The sequence below is a fragment of the Electrophorus electricus genome, chromosome 20 (genome assembly GCF_013358815.1).
Source record: "Electrophorus electricus isolate fEleEle1 chromosome 20, fEleEle1.pri, whole genome shotgun sequence".
Lineage (NCBI taxonomy): Eukaryota > Metazoa > Chordata > Actinopteri > Gymnotiformes > Gymnotidae > Electrophorus > Electrophorus electricus.
Window position 1 is genome coordinate 15,348,406 of NC_049554.1, and position 14,255 is coordinate 15,362,660.

Sequence of the window (14,255 nt, forward strand, 5' to 3'; positions counted from 1 at the left end):
GTAGAATTTTCACTCTTTCGCGACTAGGGACTGTTTTCTCACCTTCACTGTTTCACACCCTCCCACATAAAGAACCCCCCCCCCCCAAAAAAAAACAAACTCCAATAAAAGTCAAAGCCTACCTACTAAACACGCAAAGATACAGTCACATACACTATTATGGGCAGAGGTAGCTCAGTGCTGAAATGATGTGACTAGTATTCAGAAGGTTGCCAGTTCAAGCTCCACCACTGCCAACTTGTCATTGTTTGGGCCCCTGAGCCAAACCCTTAACCCTCAATTGCATGAGCTGTGTTCAGTCAGAATTATAAGTCACTTGGGATAAAAGTGTCAACACGTCACTATTCATAACAGATGAACAGTGCCCATGTTCATCCCTCTCCAACAGTCCTGAAGAGTCTTTACTCTAACAGACCAAAGCTCCCAGTGTTATCCGCCAGGTGCTCTGTGGTAAAGATGAGCAGCTTGGGGCCCATCCAGCCATCATCAGCGTCCTGCCCAGGTGAGCTCACTTGCCGGTGGCTGGGACAGGGAAGCTGAGCTCCTTCCCAAGCTCCTCCTGCATGGCCAGTCCCAGGGAGTCCTCCTGAGGAACGCAGCTGGATTCTTTTTGCGGCGCCGTCACCAGAAGGTGTTCATCACCCCCTTCCCTAGCATCCTCCTTCCTCTCGCTGGAGTTGGAGCCCAGGATCACCATGCCCGGGGAGTAGATGACAATGGATCCTGTGAAGGTGCACGAAGAGCAGTTAGTGGTTCAACGCATGTGACACGTCAGTCAATCAGCATGCATGAAGAGAAGATCAGGCAGAGGTTGGATTTAAGAATGACTCATGAGTATGGAGTCATTTCAGTAGAAAAGTCTAAATGCGGGCTGGTGCAGTCATATGTTGTGGGGACTCTTATATAATGCATAATGAATCACATTCTTATGGAGCTACAGGTCTCTACTTATTTATCTAAACTTGTTAAACTTGGATATTTTGACACCACCACAAAAAACCTTTTTTGGTCAGACTAATCCTTGACACTAAAAGATAAAAGATCTGCCTCATACAGAGACCAACCTGAACCTGGGGTGGAGAGGAGACCTACATCAGAAGACTGAAGTGTACGGGCGGAGCAGTACGAGTGTAGGAGTTCAGCCTCAGAAGACTAAAGTGTACGGGCGGGGCAGTACGAGTGTAGGAGTTCAGCCTCAGAAGACTGAAGTGTACGGGCGGGGCAGTACGAGTGTAGGAGTTCAGCCTCAGAAGACTGAAGTGTACGGGCGGGGCAGTACGAGTGTAGGAGTTCAGCCTCAGAAGACTGAAGTGTACGGGCGGGGCAGTACGAGTGTAGGAGTTCAGCCTCAGAAGACTAAAGTGTACGGGCGGGGCAGTACGAGTGTAGGAGTTCAGCCTCAGAAGACTGAAGTGTACGGGCGGGGCAGTACGAGTGTAGGAGTTCAGTCTTAGAAGACTAAAGTGTACGGGCGGGGCCAACGCCTCCTTCTCATTCAGCATCCAACTCAGGCATTCTTGTACATAACACAGGTGTTAAAAATGGTGATGTTGACTAATGCTGAATAATTACCAATAATGCACTACAGATAACCTTCCCTCACCCACTGCATTGTGGATTCTTTCTCCTTTCCCGCCGTGTTCCATGGTGACCTGCTGATGACTGTGGGGGCATGACCCTGACCCCATGTCCTGACCTCCTTCGCTGTCCAGCTTGTCACACAGAGGTACTGAAGTTTCCACCTTATGGTGAGCACTGGCTGACGCCAAGTACTATAACAAAAAACAAAAACGACAGCAACAAAACACATTTTTTTAAAGTAGATACTGGAATGGTCCTGGTATGATGTCACCTGAGCTAAATCAGCTTTTCCATTTGACACAACATCCAGTACTTACGCATTTCCAGAACGCGAGACCTGCAGAAAGACAGGAGAATGAAGTGAGGTTTCCTATCATATCCTCTTCTCATAAATGCTGATGACTGATTTAAACATTGCATTGTCATAAAGTTCTAGTCCATCGTAATGCAAACATCTCAGTGTTAAATACACAATTTGGAGCATTGCTGTGGTTTCTCAGGTTCTCTCTGAGACAGACTTTACATCTCAATTCTGAAACTGTGCAATTAATCTGCTTTCAGTGCAGCGTTAGGGGACTGAAAGCACGTGAGTTCACACACAGTGTGGTTTGCAGTTAATTAACACACTAAGGTAGATTCCTGTATAAGCACCAGATGGGGTCTTGCTTTGTTGAATTAAGCAGCCAGTTTTACACTCTTCTGTGCATAATAAATGTGGACTTGGCATCCTCTTCTCAATGGGCCCAAAATCAAAGCTCGAAATAATGACTACTGCTTTTGCATGGTACAGTTCATGAAATCAGAATTCAAAACCATACACAAACCATACATAAACTACAGTGGTGATCTAATTCTGCACATTTCAGGATTTGGTACATACTCGGCCAGTCCAGTTTGTCTTTCAGGGCTTTGCGTTTGCACCATACTGGGAGACACATCAGAACCAGTGAAAAGAGCATCACAAGCAGAAGCAGCACGACCCAGGTGGATTGCCCTGAGCTCTGAGTGTTGGGCTGCAGAACAATACTGCCCTCTAATGGGAAGACAGAGGAAAAGCAACGCCATATGTTACTCTGCAAAAGGAATGTTAACAGCTGGTATGGCAGAATAGCAGTACATTCAAGAACTGCAGAGAATAGTTAGAATGTTTCAAGTAATAGAAATAGGATACATGAATACCCCCCTCTGTTTAACACACCTGATCCAGTTAATCTAGTCCTACAGTAGCATCTTAATTCCAGAGCCAGGGGTGCTAGATTAGTGCTAAAACAGGGCTGGACCTAAACTCTGGAGGGGAGTAGATCTCCAGGACCAGACCTGGGCACCAATTCTCTAGCTGTTGCCACAGTTCATACTTTTAACATACTTGTGCTCGAAGCTGGACCAATATTGAGGGAACTCCAGAGAGACTGACTTGTAGTTTGTTGCTGAGATTTGCTCTCAATAGCCTTAGAAGTTTCTAAGGGCTCCAGGGTGGTGCTGATGGTACTGGGGATGCTATTCGGAGCTAAAAAGGTCATCAGGGCTGGCGTGTCAGGCACCGCGGGTGCATGGATGGGGTCAGAGGTCGCCATCGACCATCCGCACACCCGGTCGCGAGTAGATGTTCCTTCTGCAATCACCACCATGCCCTGCCTGGCGCAACTGAAGAGAGCAGAAAAACAAAGTTTGAGGAAATTTGTTCCCAGCACACCATAAAACGAGTCATGCGGTCAAACTGAACTTTGTATGAGGTTGTTTAGCTTCTTTTGTTTGACTTAGTAGGGAGTTGAAACCTTGCTGGGTTTTGTTTTTTTTTGGTTTTTTGCACATCTGGATGCTGTGTACTTTACCTGGAAGTGAACACTTAGCCCAGCTCAAGCCTACGCATGCTCTGGTGAGACTCAAAGGGTTCTATCTGTATAGATCACGTGGGTAGGGTTATATACACCCATCTGTCTGAGCTGTATGCAGTTCTATCTGCAGCAATTCAAACTTGGATTCAGTGTCCATTACGGCAGCCTAAACTAACCATTAAATGAAGTAAGATGCCAGTTTATGAGTAATTCCCAATAAGTGATTCCCACATTCATAAAATGTCGTAGATAATTTAATAATGGATTTAATCATGGATTTTGTCAAAAATATTAACCTCATGCATTCCAAAGTAATGCTGCCATTCCTCAACAAACAATAAGAGTAGATGATACAGTATTCCTAACCTGTCCATAGAGGACAGTAATCCTTGAAGAATCCAGATGCAAATTACTTTTGAAGCATTAGGCCTCCAGTCAGCCGACTTAAGTAGCTTTGTGTCATTTTTGCCACTAGGAACTTTCTTATCTGAGTGATACTCACTCTGTGTAACTCTGGCAGCTTGTGGCGAGGGAGGTTGTGTTGGAGAAGGAGCCACCTCTGCATGCCAAGCACTCTCTCCTACAGTCTACTTTTGTTGGGCTTGGACAATAGAAGCCTGGCTTGCAGTGACATACCCGGTTAGTAGTGTTTGTACAATGAGCCACCTCCACCTTTTCATCTGTACCACACATACAAAGAAACCGGTAGATTTAAGTGTGATTTTAAACTGCACAGTCATATACAGCATTCTGAAACAGATATGACTTTGTGTTACATGCACTGCACTTTTACCATCATACCAGAGCAGCTGCCAGTGCAGTCCTCACATCTGTGCTCGTCTCCCCTCATGTAAGCGTATTGCTCAGCACGGCATGGCTGGCACCTACAGGAACCCTCCACCATGCCTGCATGGAGGGATAAAGTGTCACAGCCAGAAGCGTTGCAACTGCCGTTAGAATCGTCCCCGGAGTTTCGGTTATTTTCATGGCTACGCAATGTTTCTTGAACCATTTATCATAACATAACTAGCCTTGAGCCAACCACCGTCAACATACAATGACTGTACACCCATCAGCCAGTCTAGAAATGGCTAGCCACACTTTCTTTTTTAAACAGCTTGACAACGGCCAGCTCAGAAGCAGACAAAGTTTGAAAGCTGACGGTACAATGAAACACAACACAGAAAGACACGGACAAACAAGTGGGCAGTGAGTCCACATGCCAACAGATAGCAGGTTAGGGCAATTAATTAAAAACCTCCTGATTCAGAAAGTGGTATTGTATTATTCCCCTTGGTCAGTCAGACAGAACGACTTTAATTTGGTATTGTGTGATGGGAAAAGGAAGAGTAGGAAAAGGGAGAGTAGCTTTGGTATTTTCCTCAACGTGTCCTGTCCTTCCTCTTAAAGCAACGCATACAAAGCACTTCACTAATGCTCACTGAGACATTGTTACAGGCCCAATGTTAACCATGATGAGTGAAAAAGACTGGCTGCATGAATATGGCCAAAAGATAGGAAATCACAAGAGCCTCCTCCACACTGAAGGGCAATGCAAAACAATACAGTAGCACACCTGTTTGAGCCACTTCAACTTAATCTCTCTAATGACATGATGTGTGTCAACTTGTGTCATTCTTGAAAAAAATGGGGAAATCCATCAATGCCACCATATAATGTATAATATTTAGTTCATCCACTGAATACAGCAGTGTTGCCTAGAACTCTGCAGATAAACTGTCAAGGAAGACGAGGAGCACACTTACCTTCTGAGCACTGTATTGAGCACGCATAAGGGTTACCTGGAAACTGCTAGAATAGCACACAACACCAGAATCAGTTAGGTCATTTCTAAATAACCATATACATTTACTCAATATTTGCTGTAACTGAATGACTGTTTGGCTGTTATGACCAACTTGCTAAGAGTGTTTGCGGTTAGTACAGCAAAAAGAAAACACCCACCAAGTCTTTTAAAGTGTATTCTGGGAATCTACATGAAGTATTCTGAGACTAGCTTTGGGTCATGCTGTAAACAGCTATCTGTTTAACAATCTGTAAGTTACAATCACACTCCCACCCAGTTATAAACACTGACAGTTACAAATACACCCATGTTACTGGCAATGGTCACAGCCCCTTGGTCATATAAAGCAGCAGCAGCTCACAAATGACTGTTACCGCGCTACTGTCCACCCATGACCTGTTGGGAACTGTACTTTGTTTATCGCGCGTTTTCCCCGCTGTGTCATTGTTTAAATATCTTGCCCAGTGTCAGTGTCCAGTGATGAGAAATCCACCGAATTGCACATTTGTTTACATATTTGAAAAACATGAGATAACCCGAGTACAAGGACGCCAACACACGTGGGTGAGAGCACGAAATAACGTGGAACATACGAAATCAATCAATAACCAGTTCTAAAAGGAACATACTAATTATTTGCGGACACCGGACACCTTCAGAGAGGCTGTTCTCAGGTGCCTCACCGTGGAGGATTAGCGTACCGATCACCTTATTTATGGCACTACAGCAAAAAAAAAAAAAAAAACTGCTGATTTTACTTCAGCTGGCTGAAGTGTGTGTGAATCCTGGAACAGGCGGACATTCCAGTCCCAAGCAATCCTTAGTATCCTAAAACATTATTATTAAAAATATTAACTCTAAAACATGAACTGTCCTTGTGATTAGGAGCGGGTGAGGTTAAAGAACAGCGGGTTTATGGGGTCCTTCTCAGTCGTGCGCTCGTTGATATCAGACAGGCGCGCGTCATGCGGGAAGGGCATCCCAAGAGACGCGCTGCCCGCGCGGGTGAACACCACATATCCGCCCGTGCAGCTGCTTCCAGCAACAGTATCGCCGGGAAGCACAGATGGAAAAGCAACGTGTTCTCACTGCAACTGGTGCAGCAGAACATGAGCGTCAGCAGAGATGCGGCGGCACCGCGGACTCACCAGGCAGAGCAGGAGCAGGAGCGTGAGGCGCGGCGGAGTGTCTGTCATGATGCAGGTCTGCAGGCGCCGGTAAGCGCGAGCCGTTCCGTTTCGAATGTGCCGCTCCGTTCGAAGTTGCCGCCTATAAAGTTTCCTACGAGGTCACGTGCTCCCAACCTTTCCGCTACACGTATACTACCGTTTTGTCCAACGCAACACTCGCTGAGAGCTTCAGCATATGACAGCGATGACAGCTGCGTTGTTTTAATGTGAAAGCAGCGCGGTGTGGAGAGACGCTGTACCGTGTTCCAGCTGTGACGCCTTCATATCGCACGACGCCTGCACCTGTAGTTTAGTTACTTTCATCTCCGCAAATCTACAGTACAAACGTCCAACTTGGCAATAATAAAAATGTCGCGCTATGTAGAACACAAGGGTCTGTCCGACAGAAAACAGCCGGTGAAGTGGAATATTCACCCTCAGAAAAACAAAAACACTAAAAACAACAAAAACAAACCAACACTTTACTCAGTTCTTTTATTTATTATTTAATAAGGGCACATGCAGTGATCAGGGTGCTTCATAAACTCTGACCTTTCACTACTTTTTTTTTAAAACTGTTTTAACTGCTGAAATCCGTCTATTAAGACTGAAAGAGCTACATATTCTTTAAAAAAGTGAAACTTCATTTCCTCTTATAATTGAGGTCAGTAAGTGACACAGGAAGACTGACCTGCCTACCATCAAAATGAGATGAGAAGATGAGTAGCGGTTGCAACACTGAGAGAAATGAATTTGCACAATGCACATAAGCAGGACAGAGTGGAACCTTGCTCACTTTCACATTCATTCATCAGGATCTGAAGGCTTACTAAAGCACAGAATATACAGACAGCCTTCAGAAAACTGGGTACGATCTGTCCTGTAGGCTTGCGCTCGCAGGGCCGAGCTGCGCGATGCGGAACCGGGCCAGACGAGACATGTCCAGCAGCTGGTCAGAACACTGGCTTCCTGACACTCTAGACACAGACAAGGCCTGAAAAACACAGTATTAAAATAACCAGTAATAAGTACTCATCTACAGATGCTACCAGAAAACCACACGTGCAAGTACAAAATTAAAAAGGTCACAGACAAAACGTTCAGGGGTTTTTTGTTTTACATGAGGGGAAAAAAAGAAAAAGAAAAAGAAAAAAAAAATTAAATTCAAAGCAGCACTATTTTCCTGGACCGATTCCTACAGAGATAAAAGTTCAAGAAATCCCTGCAGTAAAATGTCACAGGGTGGCAATGCAGTAAAGGAAAGGTCAGCAGCTATGCAAATACACAGGTAGGTTCAGTTATTTGTTTTCTCCTGGATGGTATAAGAACCTTCCCCTCTACATCTGCAATGGCCAAGTCGTAGACGTCTCTAAGACCAACATGCAGTGGTTAGAAGATTCCACCATTCTGACACCTTGTTTTGCAAGTAAAACAATTAGAATGTGTTTGCATGAGTGAAGGACAATCAACTGGCAGCATTGTGAAGATCAGGAGCACAGAGTGGCGATAAAAGAGGAAATCACCATGCAGGTGAGGGGAGTGCAAGAGGCTTCATCGATGCCTTAACATGCACCACTATCAGAACGAACACACAAAAAGGAAAGACGAACATGCGTGTTTGACATATGACATTTCTGCCACAGTAGTTTGTTGACATGCTGCATGCAGTGTAGTCACCAATATATAAAGAAAATGGCAAGAACCAGAGAGCCAGCCAGAGAGACAGACAGCTTCTTTGTCTGGTTTCCTTAATTCTGCACTATAACAGCAAAGGGGCATGTTGAGCTTGATCCACTCTGGGGAGGGGATTTCATAAGATGCGTTTTCAATGGTGGAACACACCGTCAGTGTGGATGAATGTGCAAAAACAGAGGAATTAGATAGATAGATCGATAGATCGATAGATATGCAACTTTATTGACATTGCTCACTACAAGTAGAAGGCAACAAAATGCAGTTAGCATCTAACAGAAGTGCAAATAGTAGCAATGTGCAAAACAGAAGAGTGCCAGAAAGTATATAACTATGGCATTATATATAAAATATATATATATAATGTAAAAATGGTATTATACACACACACACACACACACACACACACGTAAAGTATAACAAGATATGTGAGATATGAAATATAATAAGAAATACATAATATATTAACTACAACAAAATTACATTTATGGCATTTAGCTGATGCTTTTATCCAAAGTGACTTACAAATATGACTGAGTACAATTTGAGTAATTGAGGATTAAGGGTCTTGCTCAGGGGCCAACAGTGGCAACTGGGCAGTGGTGGAGCTTGAACCAGCATCCTTCCAATTACACCTTTCAGTTAGAAGTCAAGTACATTCACCCCTGAGCTACCACAGCCCCTTTAACAAAAACTATGCCAAACTATAACAAAATAAGTGACAATACAAATGTAGGTCAACGACACTATCCTCACTTTTGTTTACGATCCCTGCCTTCACTTGCTGCACCCAGGTGAGGGGTTCGGTTGAACAGCCCACAGCGTTATGGAGATTTCCTGAGGGACCTTTAGATCACTAAATAAACTATTTATGCCATTGGAACCGATATGAAGTAGCACCTGCCGGCTGTAGGAGCTACTCCCCTGACAGTTTGTGGTAAATAATCTGGTAACCAGTAAGCTAATTACTACTAAAGAGTAAAAACTGGAGGGATGCTGAGCCTCACCGCCATAGCTGAGGGTTTACCCACGTTAGTGTGGAGTAGGCCATGAAACTACTCGTCTGTCCCGTTACGCTGCCATCATGTGCGCAAAAGCTACAAAGACCTCTGGAAGTTGTGGAACTGTTGCCATAATTTAAGGACAAAGATAAAGGGACAATAGATAGTAAAGAAATCACTGAAAAGAGAAAAACAAAAGACAATGATGGATGACCATAGTTAAAAACTCTGCCGTATGTTCTTACCGGTCGATTGTTGCATAAAGCTGATGTGGCTATCAGTTTAGTCAGTCCAACCTCCACGGAGCTTCGGAGATCCAAACTGCTCATCTGGGAACTCAGTTTGAGGGTGGAGTTTGACCATCCAGACAAACAATGCTACAATGAGGATTTATGGCATTTAGCTGACGCTTGTATTGTATGCAACTTACAATTATGACCAAGTACAACTTGAGCAATTGAGGGTTAAGGGTCTTGCTCAGGAGCCCAAGAATGGCAACTTGGCAGTGGTGGGACTTGAACCAGCAACCTTCTGATTACAAGTCAAGTACCTTCACCACTGAGCTACCTCTACATATAACTATAATGGTACTCCATGAAAAACCAGCAACAGATTCGGTTTGAGCCGATTCAACAACTACACCTTTCTCTAGAAAACATCACATTAATTAACTTTGACCTACAGTGGTCGTGACCTCAGCCCTCCCGGTGGGAACTCACCGAGGACAACCCGAGGCTGTCCGAGGGGTCAAAGCTGCGTCGACGGGCTTTGTAGCGATATGCGGGCAGAAGCGTTGAGCGAGGAATGCTGACCCTGTGGCACACACAAGGTTAAATATGTCCTTGCATATGTTCATGTAAACATAGTTTTCTCAGTTCAACGTCACCTAACAAAGGCAGGCTCTTGCTCATCATGTGGGTGTTTGGCTTTGGGCATCTTGCATATGGGACAAGCAGCTTGGGAACCCAGAGGAACCGCAAACAGACGGCTGTTTATCTGGTAACAGAATGTGCCTAAGAATCAAAGCCCAAAACACAATAAATTGGTGTTTAAGTGAACAGGCACCATCAAGCTATGCGTATACCAGATCTAGGACAGCGTGTGTAGAATTGCTGCAGCAGGTGTAAACACACAAGAGACGTACATTGGTGGGAGTCCGATGCGTGCGCATGTTCACTTTCTACTGGGGATGACAAAGTGACTGGAACAACAGGAAGCCTGCATAAAAGAAGACCATTTGCATGAACAACTCTGGGGAAAACCTTGAATCAGTATCCTGGCATTTCCTCAGGCTTAAACAATTACAAAACTAAAAGTAGCATAGGCTGTTTGAAGAGACTAACGAACATAATCTGTGTAAAGGTGTTCAAAACCAAAAATCCATAGCTTGAGAAGAAATCCTTCATTATATCATGGTTATGGCCAGAACAAAACAGGCTCCCTGTTTCCACCAGTCGGGGTCTCCTTTAGCCAGAATCCCCTCAGCCTTTTCTCTTTAACTGTGAACATTGTTGTTAGACTGCAATTCTTGACTGTCACTCAGTCACCCTCACAAAGTTTGAAAATGACCAGAAGACCACCCCACTGGTTTAACGTGTCAGAACCCAGATGAGGTTGCTCACTAATAAATGCAAGCATGACAGGGAGATAAACCAGTTTTGCGGAGGAATGGACTAAAAGTCTTCCTGACTATTGGTCATGACTGTCTGTTGCTAAAATTAATTCCAAATTTGAATTATATAGTTCAGGATTTATACATGAAGTTTGATGTCAAGCTTTCTGACCCAGAGGATGTGCTGTGGACACATTCATCCTTGTTGACTTGCCGAAAACTGCGAAGCTCACTGAAGAATTGTTCTGAGCGCTCAGTCAGAGAGCTCTCTGCATCAAGGAGGCCTAAATGAAAATTTGACAAACTGCCTTAAAAATATTGTTTCTTGGACAACTGCATAAACATTACATTCTGTGTTTGCATCTCTGTTGTGTATTCAATTAAAAAGCAGCAAAAGAACTGAAGATTTTTCCTCCCAGACTTACCAGCGATCCAGTCATAGCCAAGTAAAGGCTGGATAAGTTGTCTCTCATGTTCAGTCTCTAGTTGCTGACCAGGAGACAGAGACGTGACCCCCTGCAACACAACACGTGGACACTGCAACTGCTTTCAGAATTATACAGCTGGCTTTTGTACATTCTTGTTGGATCAGTAACTGATCCCAACTTACGAATGAAAAATGTTTAAGATCTCAGTTCAGTTTTTCTGTTTGAACATGTTAAGTCTGGACCTTTTTGATCTGATGCTTATTTCAATATGCTTGTTTCAATATGAGCTATTTGTTCCGTTTCCAAATCATCCATTAGTGTTATAATTATTACAACTTGGAACACAGCACCAACTTTTGAAAAACAAGATCAAGTACACAGGAAAAGTAGTCAATGCTCATGGAGCCACAGACATCCTGAGGATGCACCAAGCCCAGACTGAACAACTACTCACCCAATCCCTGTCCAGTGAGACACCCGTAGACACAGATGGTTTCTGTTCCATATCGACTGACTGCCCGTGTGGAGGACGCTTCCCTCGGTCTTGCAGGAGATGGCTGTGTGTTGTGTCTTCTGAGGGTCTGCTTACATGCCCAGTTGGTGTAGATGCTTTACAGACTTCACTGGCCAAACACTCTGAGGGCAAGAACCATTTATTAAAAGGTATGTTTTTAAGGCTAAGGAAGATTTGAACCCGCTAACTGTTTTGTGATAAATACACATATGAATCATGGAATGACTAATTTAGAATAAGTGTCACATTGTAAATGCATAGATAAATCTTAGAAAACTGCTGAAATGCTTTAAATGTGTTTTTTTCTATTAACAGAAGCCTGATGGCCATCTAAGCAGTAAGCAGTTATGCGTTATGATCTGAGGTGATAAGCTAGCGTTAGCACAGCTCTACACACACACACACACACACCCGAAGCAGCGCCACCCACACCCACGAAGCAGCGCCACCTACACACCCACCCACACGAAGCAGCGCCACCTACACACACCCACCCACACGAAGCAGCGCCACCTACACACACACCCACACGAAGCAGCGCCACCTACACACACACCCACACGAAGCAGCGCCACCTACACACACGAAGCAGCGCCACCTACACACACGAAGCAGCGCCACCTACACACCCACACGAAGCAGCGCCACCTACACACCCACACGAAGCAGCGCCACCCACACACACCCACACGAAGCAGCGCCACCCACACACACGAAGCAGCGCCACCCACACACACACACGAAGCAGCGCCACCCACACACACACAGGAAGCAGCGCCACCCACACACACACACACGAAGCAGCGCCACCCACCCACACACACGAAGCAGCGCCACCTACCCACACACACGAAGCAGCGCCACCCACACACACTCGAAGCAGCGCCACCCACACACACTCGAAGCAGCGCCACCCACACACACTCGAAGCAGCGCCACCCACACACACACACACGAAGCAGCGCCACCCACACACACACACACGAAGCAGCGCCACCCACACACACACACGAAGCAGCGCCACCCACACACACACACCCACACACACACACACGAAGCAGCGCCTGCACTTACGCAGCGCGTCTCGCGCAGGGTTTGGATGGCTCGCGCCGAAGGTGACAACGGCATCAGATACGCTAAGGCGTCTCGCGCCCCGCTGCGGCTCGTCTCTCGTCTCAAACACGGAGCCACTCGAGCTGTGCTTTTGCTCTCCTTTGCACGGATACGCTGTCGTTAGGCTCTGGAACTTTTCGCTCTGATTCTTTAGTTTCTTTAGCAGCTCTTTGTTCTGTTTCCGCAAAACATCCAAGCGTTCAACAGAGCACATCCTAACGTGGAGAATGGCGTGTCCTTTGCTCAGCTAGGCAGCTAATGAGAGCTTAATTGCACGTTTCTCGTGGTTGCCACAGCAACAACTCAAACTACAAATCCGCATTTAATAGATTTTAACTATGAATGCAAGTGTCGCATGTCAAGCCATGTCAGCATGTGGTGTAAACAGAACAGAAATTGGCATCAGTACTCTTTAACGTTCGAGCGTTACACGCGAACGTGTCGTCGCCTTTTGAATCTCCCACCCTGATTGGCTAGTGGCGCTGCCACGCGGCACGTCTAAGGCCCTACGCGCTCACGCCAAGTTCACACGTCACGTCTGCGCGTGTTGACAGCTCGCGCCTCGGCCCAGGCCGCGTGAACAGACAAGCGCCACGGTACACAATACTCATAATAAAAACATTGAAATTATAACAACAAAACACGAATAAAAATAGTGGTATATACGTGTTTTATCAAAGTCAGGACTGGTTCATTTCATTCTACATGTATATTTTCCATAGGCTGGAAGAAACTGGCAAATGACAAATAAGAAAAGTGCCATATAGTAAATCTCCTGTAATGTGTATGGAATGGTATAACTGAGCAGTCAGAACCAAGAGAGAGCGCTATAGCCATATTTCGTTATGGCACAAGTAAGGTTGTTGGTATGTTCCCAGAAGAAAAAAAAAACTATAAGTTTGGTGTATTGTTAATAAAGTCAAAGAGAATGGTTAGTCCCCTTCTTCACTGATATCATGGCTACCACACATGGCGACAAGGAAGCGTGTATATTAGTGTGGACTGTGAAAAGGAAATGGGCTCTCTTGTGTTTGGCTGTTTCTAGCATTGCAACCTAGAGCAAGGCTGCAGTGGTAAGAACCCAATACTGGAAGACAGTCCTGGATGGAGAATTATGAAGGGTTGTTGCATATTTTAAAGCAAATTAAATGATCAGTGCTGCCAAGGAACAAGCAACTCTACTTAGTTTGGTAGGAAGCCAAACTTACAGACTCATGAGGAACTTACTGAGCCAAAGTAGTATTGGTATCCAAACCAGATGATAAAACACAGTGAGCATGTGGAGCTGTTAGAGGCTCATTACAATCCTAAAACAAGTGAGATAGTATAGTGAGACTGTGTAGTGACAGAGTATAGTGAGATAGTATAGCGATAGTGTAGTGAGATAGTATAGTGTTAGTATAGTGAGATAGTACAGTGAGATAGTATACAGAGAGTTTTATTGAGTCCAGTCATCTTCCAAAGAATTATGGAAGGTTTATTCCAGAGCATCTTGAAAAACTT

At 44.9% G+C, this 14,255-nt stretch overlaps 2 protein-coding genes across 6 annotated transcripts; both read right to left on the reverse strand.

Annotated features, from left to right (window-relative positions):
• Window positions 1-105: 105 nt before the first annotated feature.
• Window positions 106-6,445, reverse strand: si:dkeyp-61b2.1 (tumor necrosis factor receptor superfamily member 1B). The gene is made up of 9 exons (XM_035520617.1): window positions 6,372-6,445; window positions 5,183-5,228; window positions 4,218-4,322; window positions 3,919-4,096; window positions 2,948-3,225; window positions 2,462-2,614; window positions 1,899-1,918; window positions 1,604-1,772; window positions 106-723 (listed from the first exon to the last, which is right to left on the reverse strand). Exons 1-9 carry the CDS (start codon window positions 6,417-6,419, stop codon window positions 509-511), a joined length of 1,212 nt encoding a protein of 403 aa, XP_035376510.1. The 5' UTR covers window positions 6,420-6,445; the 3' UTR covers window positions 106-508.
• Window positions 6,446-6,871: 426 nt separating this feature from the next.
• miip (migration and invasion inhibitory protein) lies at window positions 6,872-13,188 on the reverse strand. Of its 5 annotated transcripts, none has more exons than XM_027017511.2 (9): window positions 12,714-13,188; window positions 11,580-11,761; window positions 11,123-11,234; window positions 10,870-10,981; window positions 10,230-10,303; window positions 9,972-10,098; window positions 9,805-9,898; window positions 9,331-9,462; window positions 6,872-7,386 (listed from the first exon to the last, which is right to left on the reverse strand). In XM_027017511.2, exons 1-9 carry the CDS (start codon window positions 12,964-12,966, stop codon window positions 7,249-7,251), a joined length of 1,224 nt encoding a protein of 407 aa, XP_026873312.2. In that variant the 5' UTR covers window positions 12,967-13,188; the 3' UTR covers window positions 6,872-7,248. The 5 variants fall into 5 exon arrangements, with proteins under 5 accessions (XP_026873312.2, XP_026873313.2, XP_026873310.2 ...); XM_027017512.2 differs by lacking the exon at window positions 6,872-7,386 and adding an exon at window positions 8,628-9,208; XM_027017509.2 differs by lacking the exon at window positions 6,872-7,386 and having other exon boundaries at window positions 8,628-9,462; window positions 11,123-11,213.
• Between the last annotated feature and the right edge of the window lie 1,067 nt (window positions 13,189-14,255).

What these genes read in the sequence shown, in the direction of transcription:
- si:dkeyp-61b2.1 (XM_035520617.1), bottom strand. Translation starts at nt 6,419, where the DNA reads ATGACAGACACTCCGCCGCGCCTCACGCTCCTGCTCCTGCTCTGCCTG. An exon ending in GTCTCGCGTTCTGGAAATGC is followed by an intron (nt 1,773 to 1,898) that starts GTAAGTACTGGA and finishes TTTTTGTTATAG; the next exon opens with TACTTGGCGTCAGCCAGTGC. An exon ending in AAGAATCCACAATGCAGTGG is followed by an intron (nt 724 to 1,603) that starts GTGAGGGAAGGT and finishes GCACCTTCACAG; the next exon opens with GATCCATTGTCATCTACTCC.
- miip (XM_027017508.2), bottom strand. Translation starts at nt 12,966, where the DNA reads ATGTGCTCTGTTGAACGCTTGGATGTTTTGCGGAAACAGAACAAAGAG. An exon ending in CCCTGCGCGAGACGCGCTGC is followed by an intron (nt 11,762 to 12,713) that starts GTAAGTGCAGGC and finishes TCTTGCCCTCAG; the next exon opens with AGTGTTTGGCCAGTGAAGTC. An exon ending in GTCCACAGCACATCCTCTGG is followed by an intron (nt 10,304 to 10,869) that starts GTCAGAAAGCTT and finishes TCTTTTATGCAG; the next exon opens with GCTTCCTGTTGTTCCAGTCA.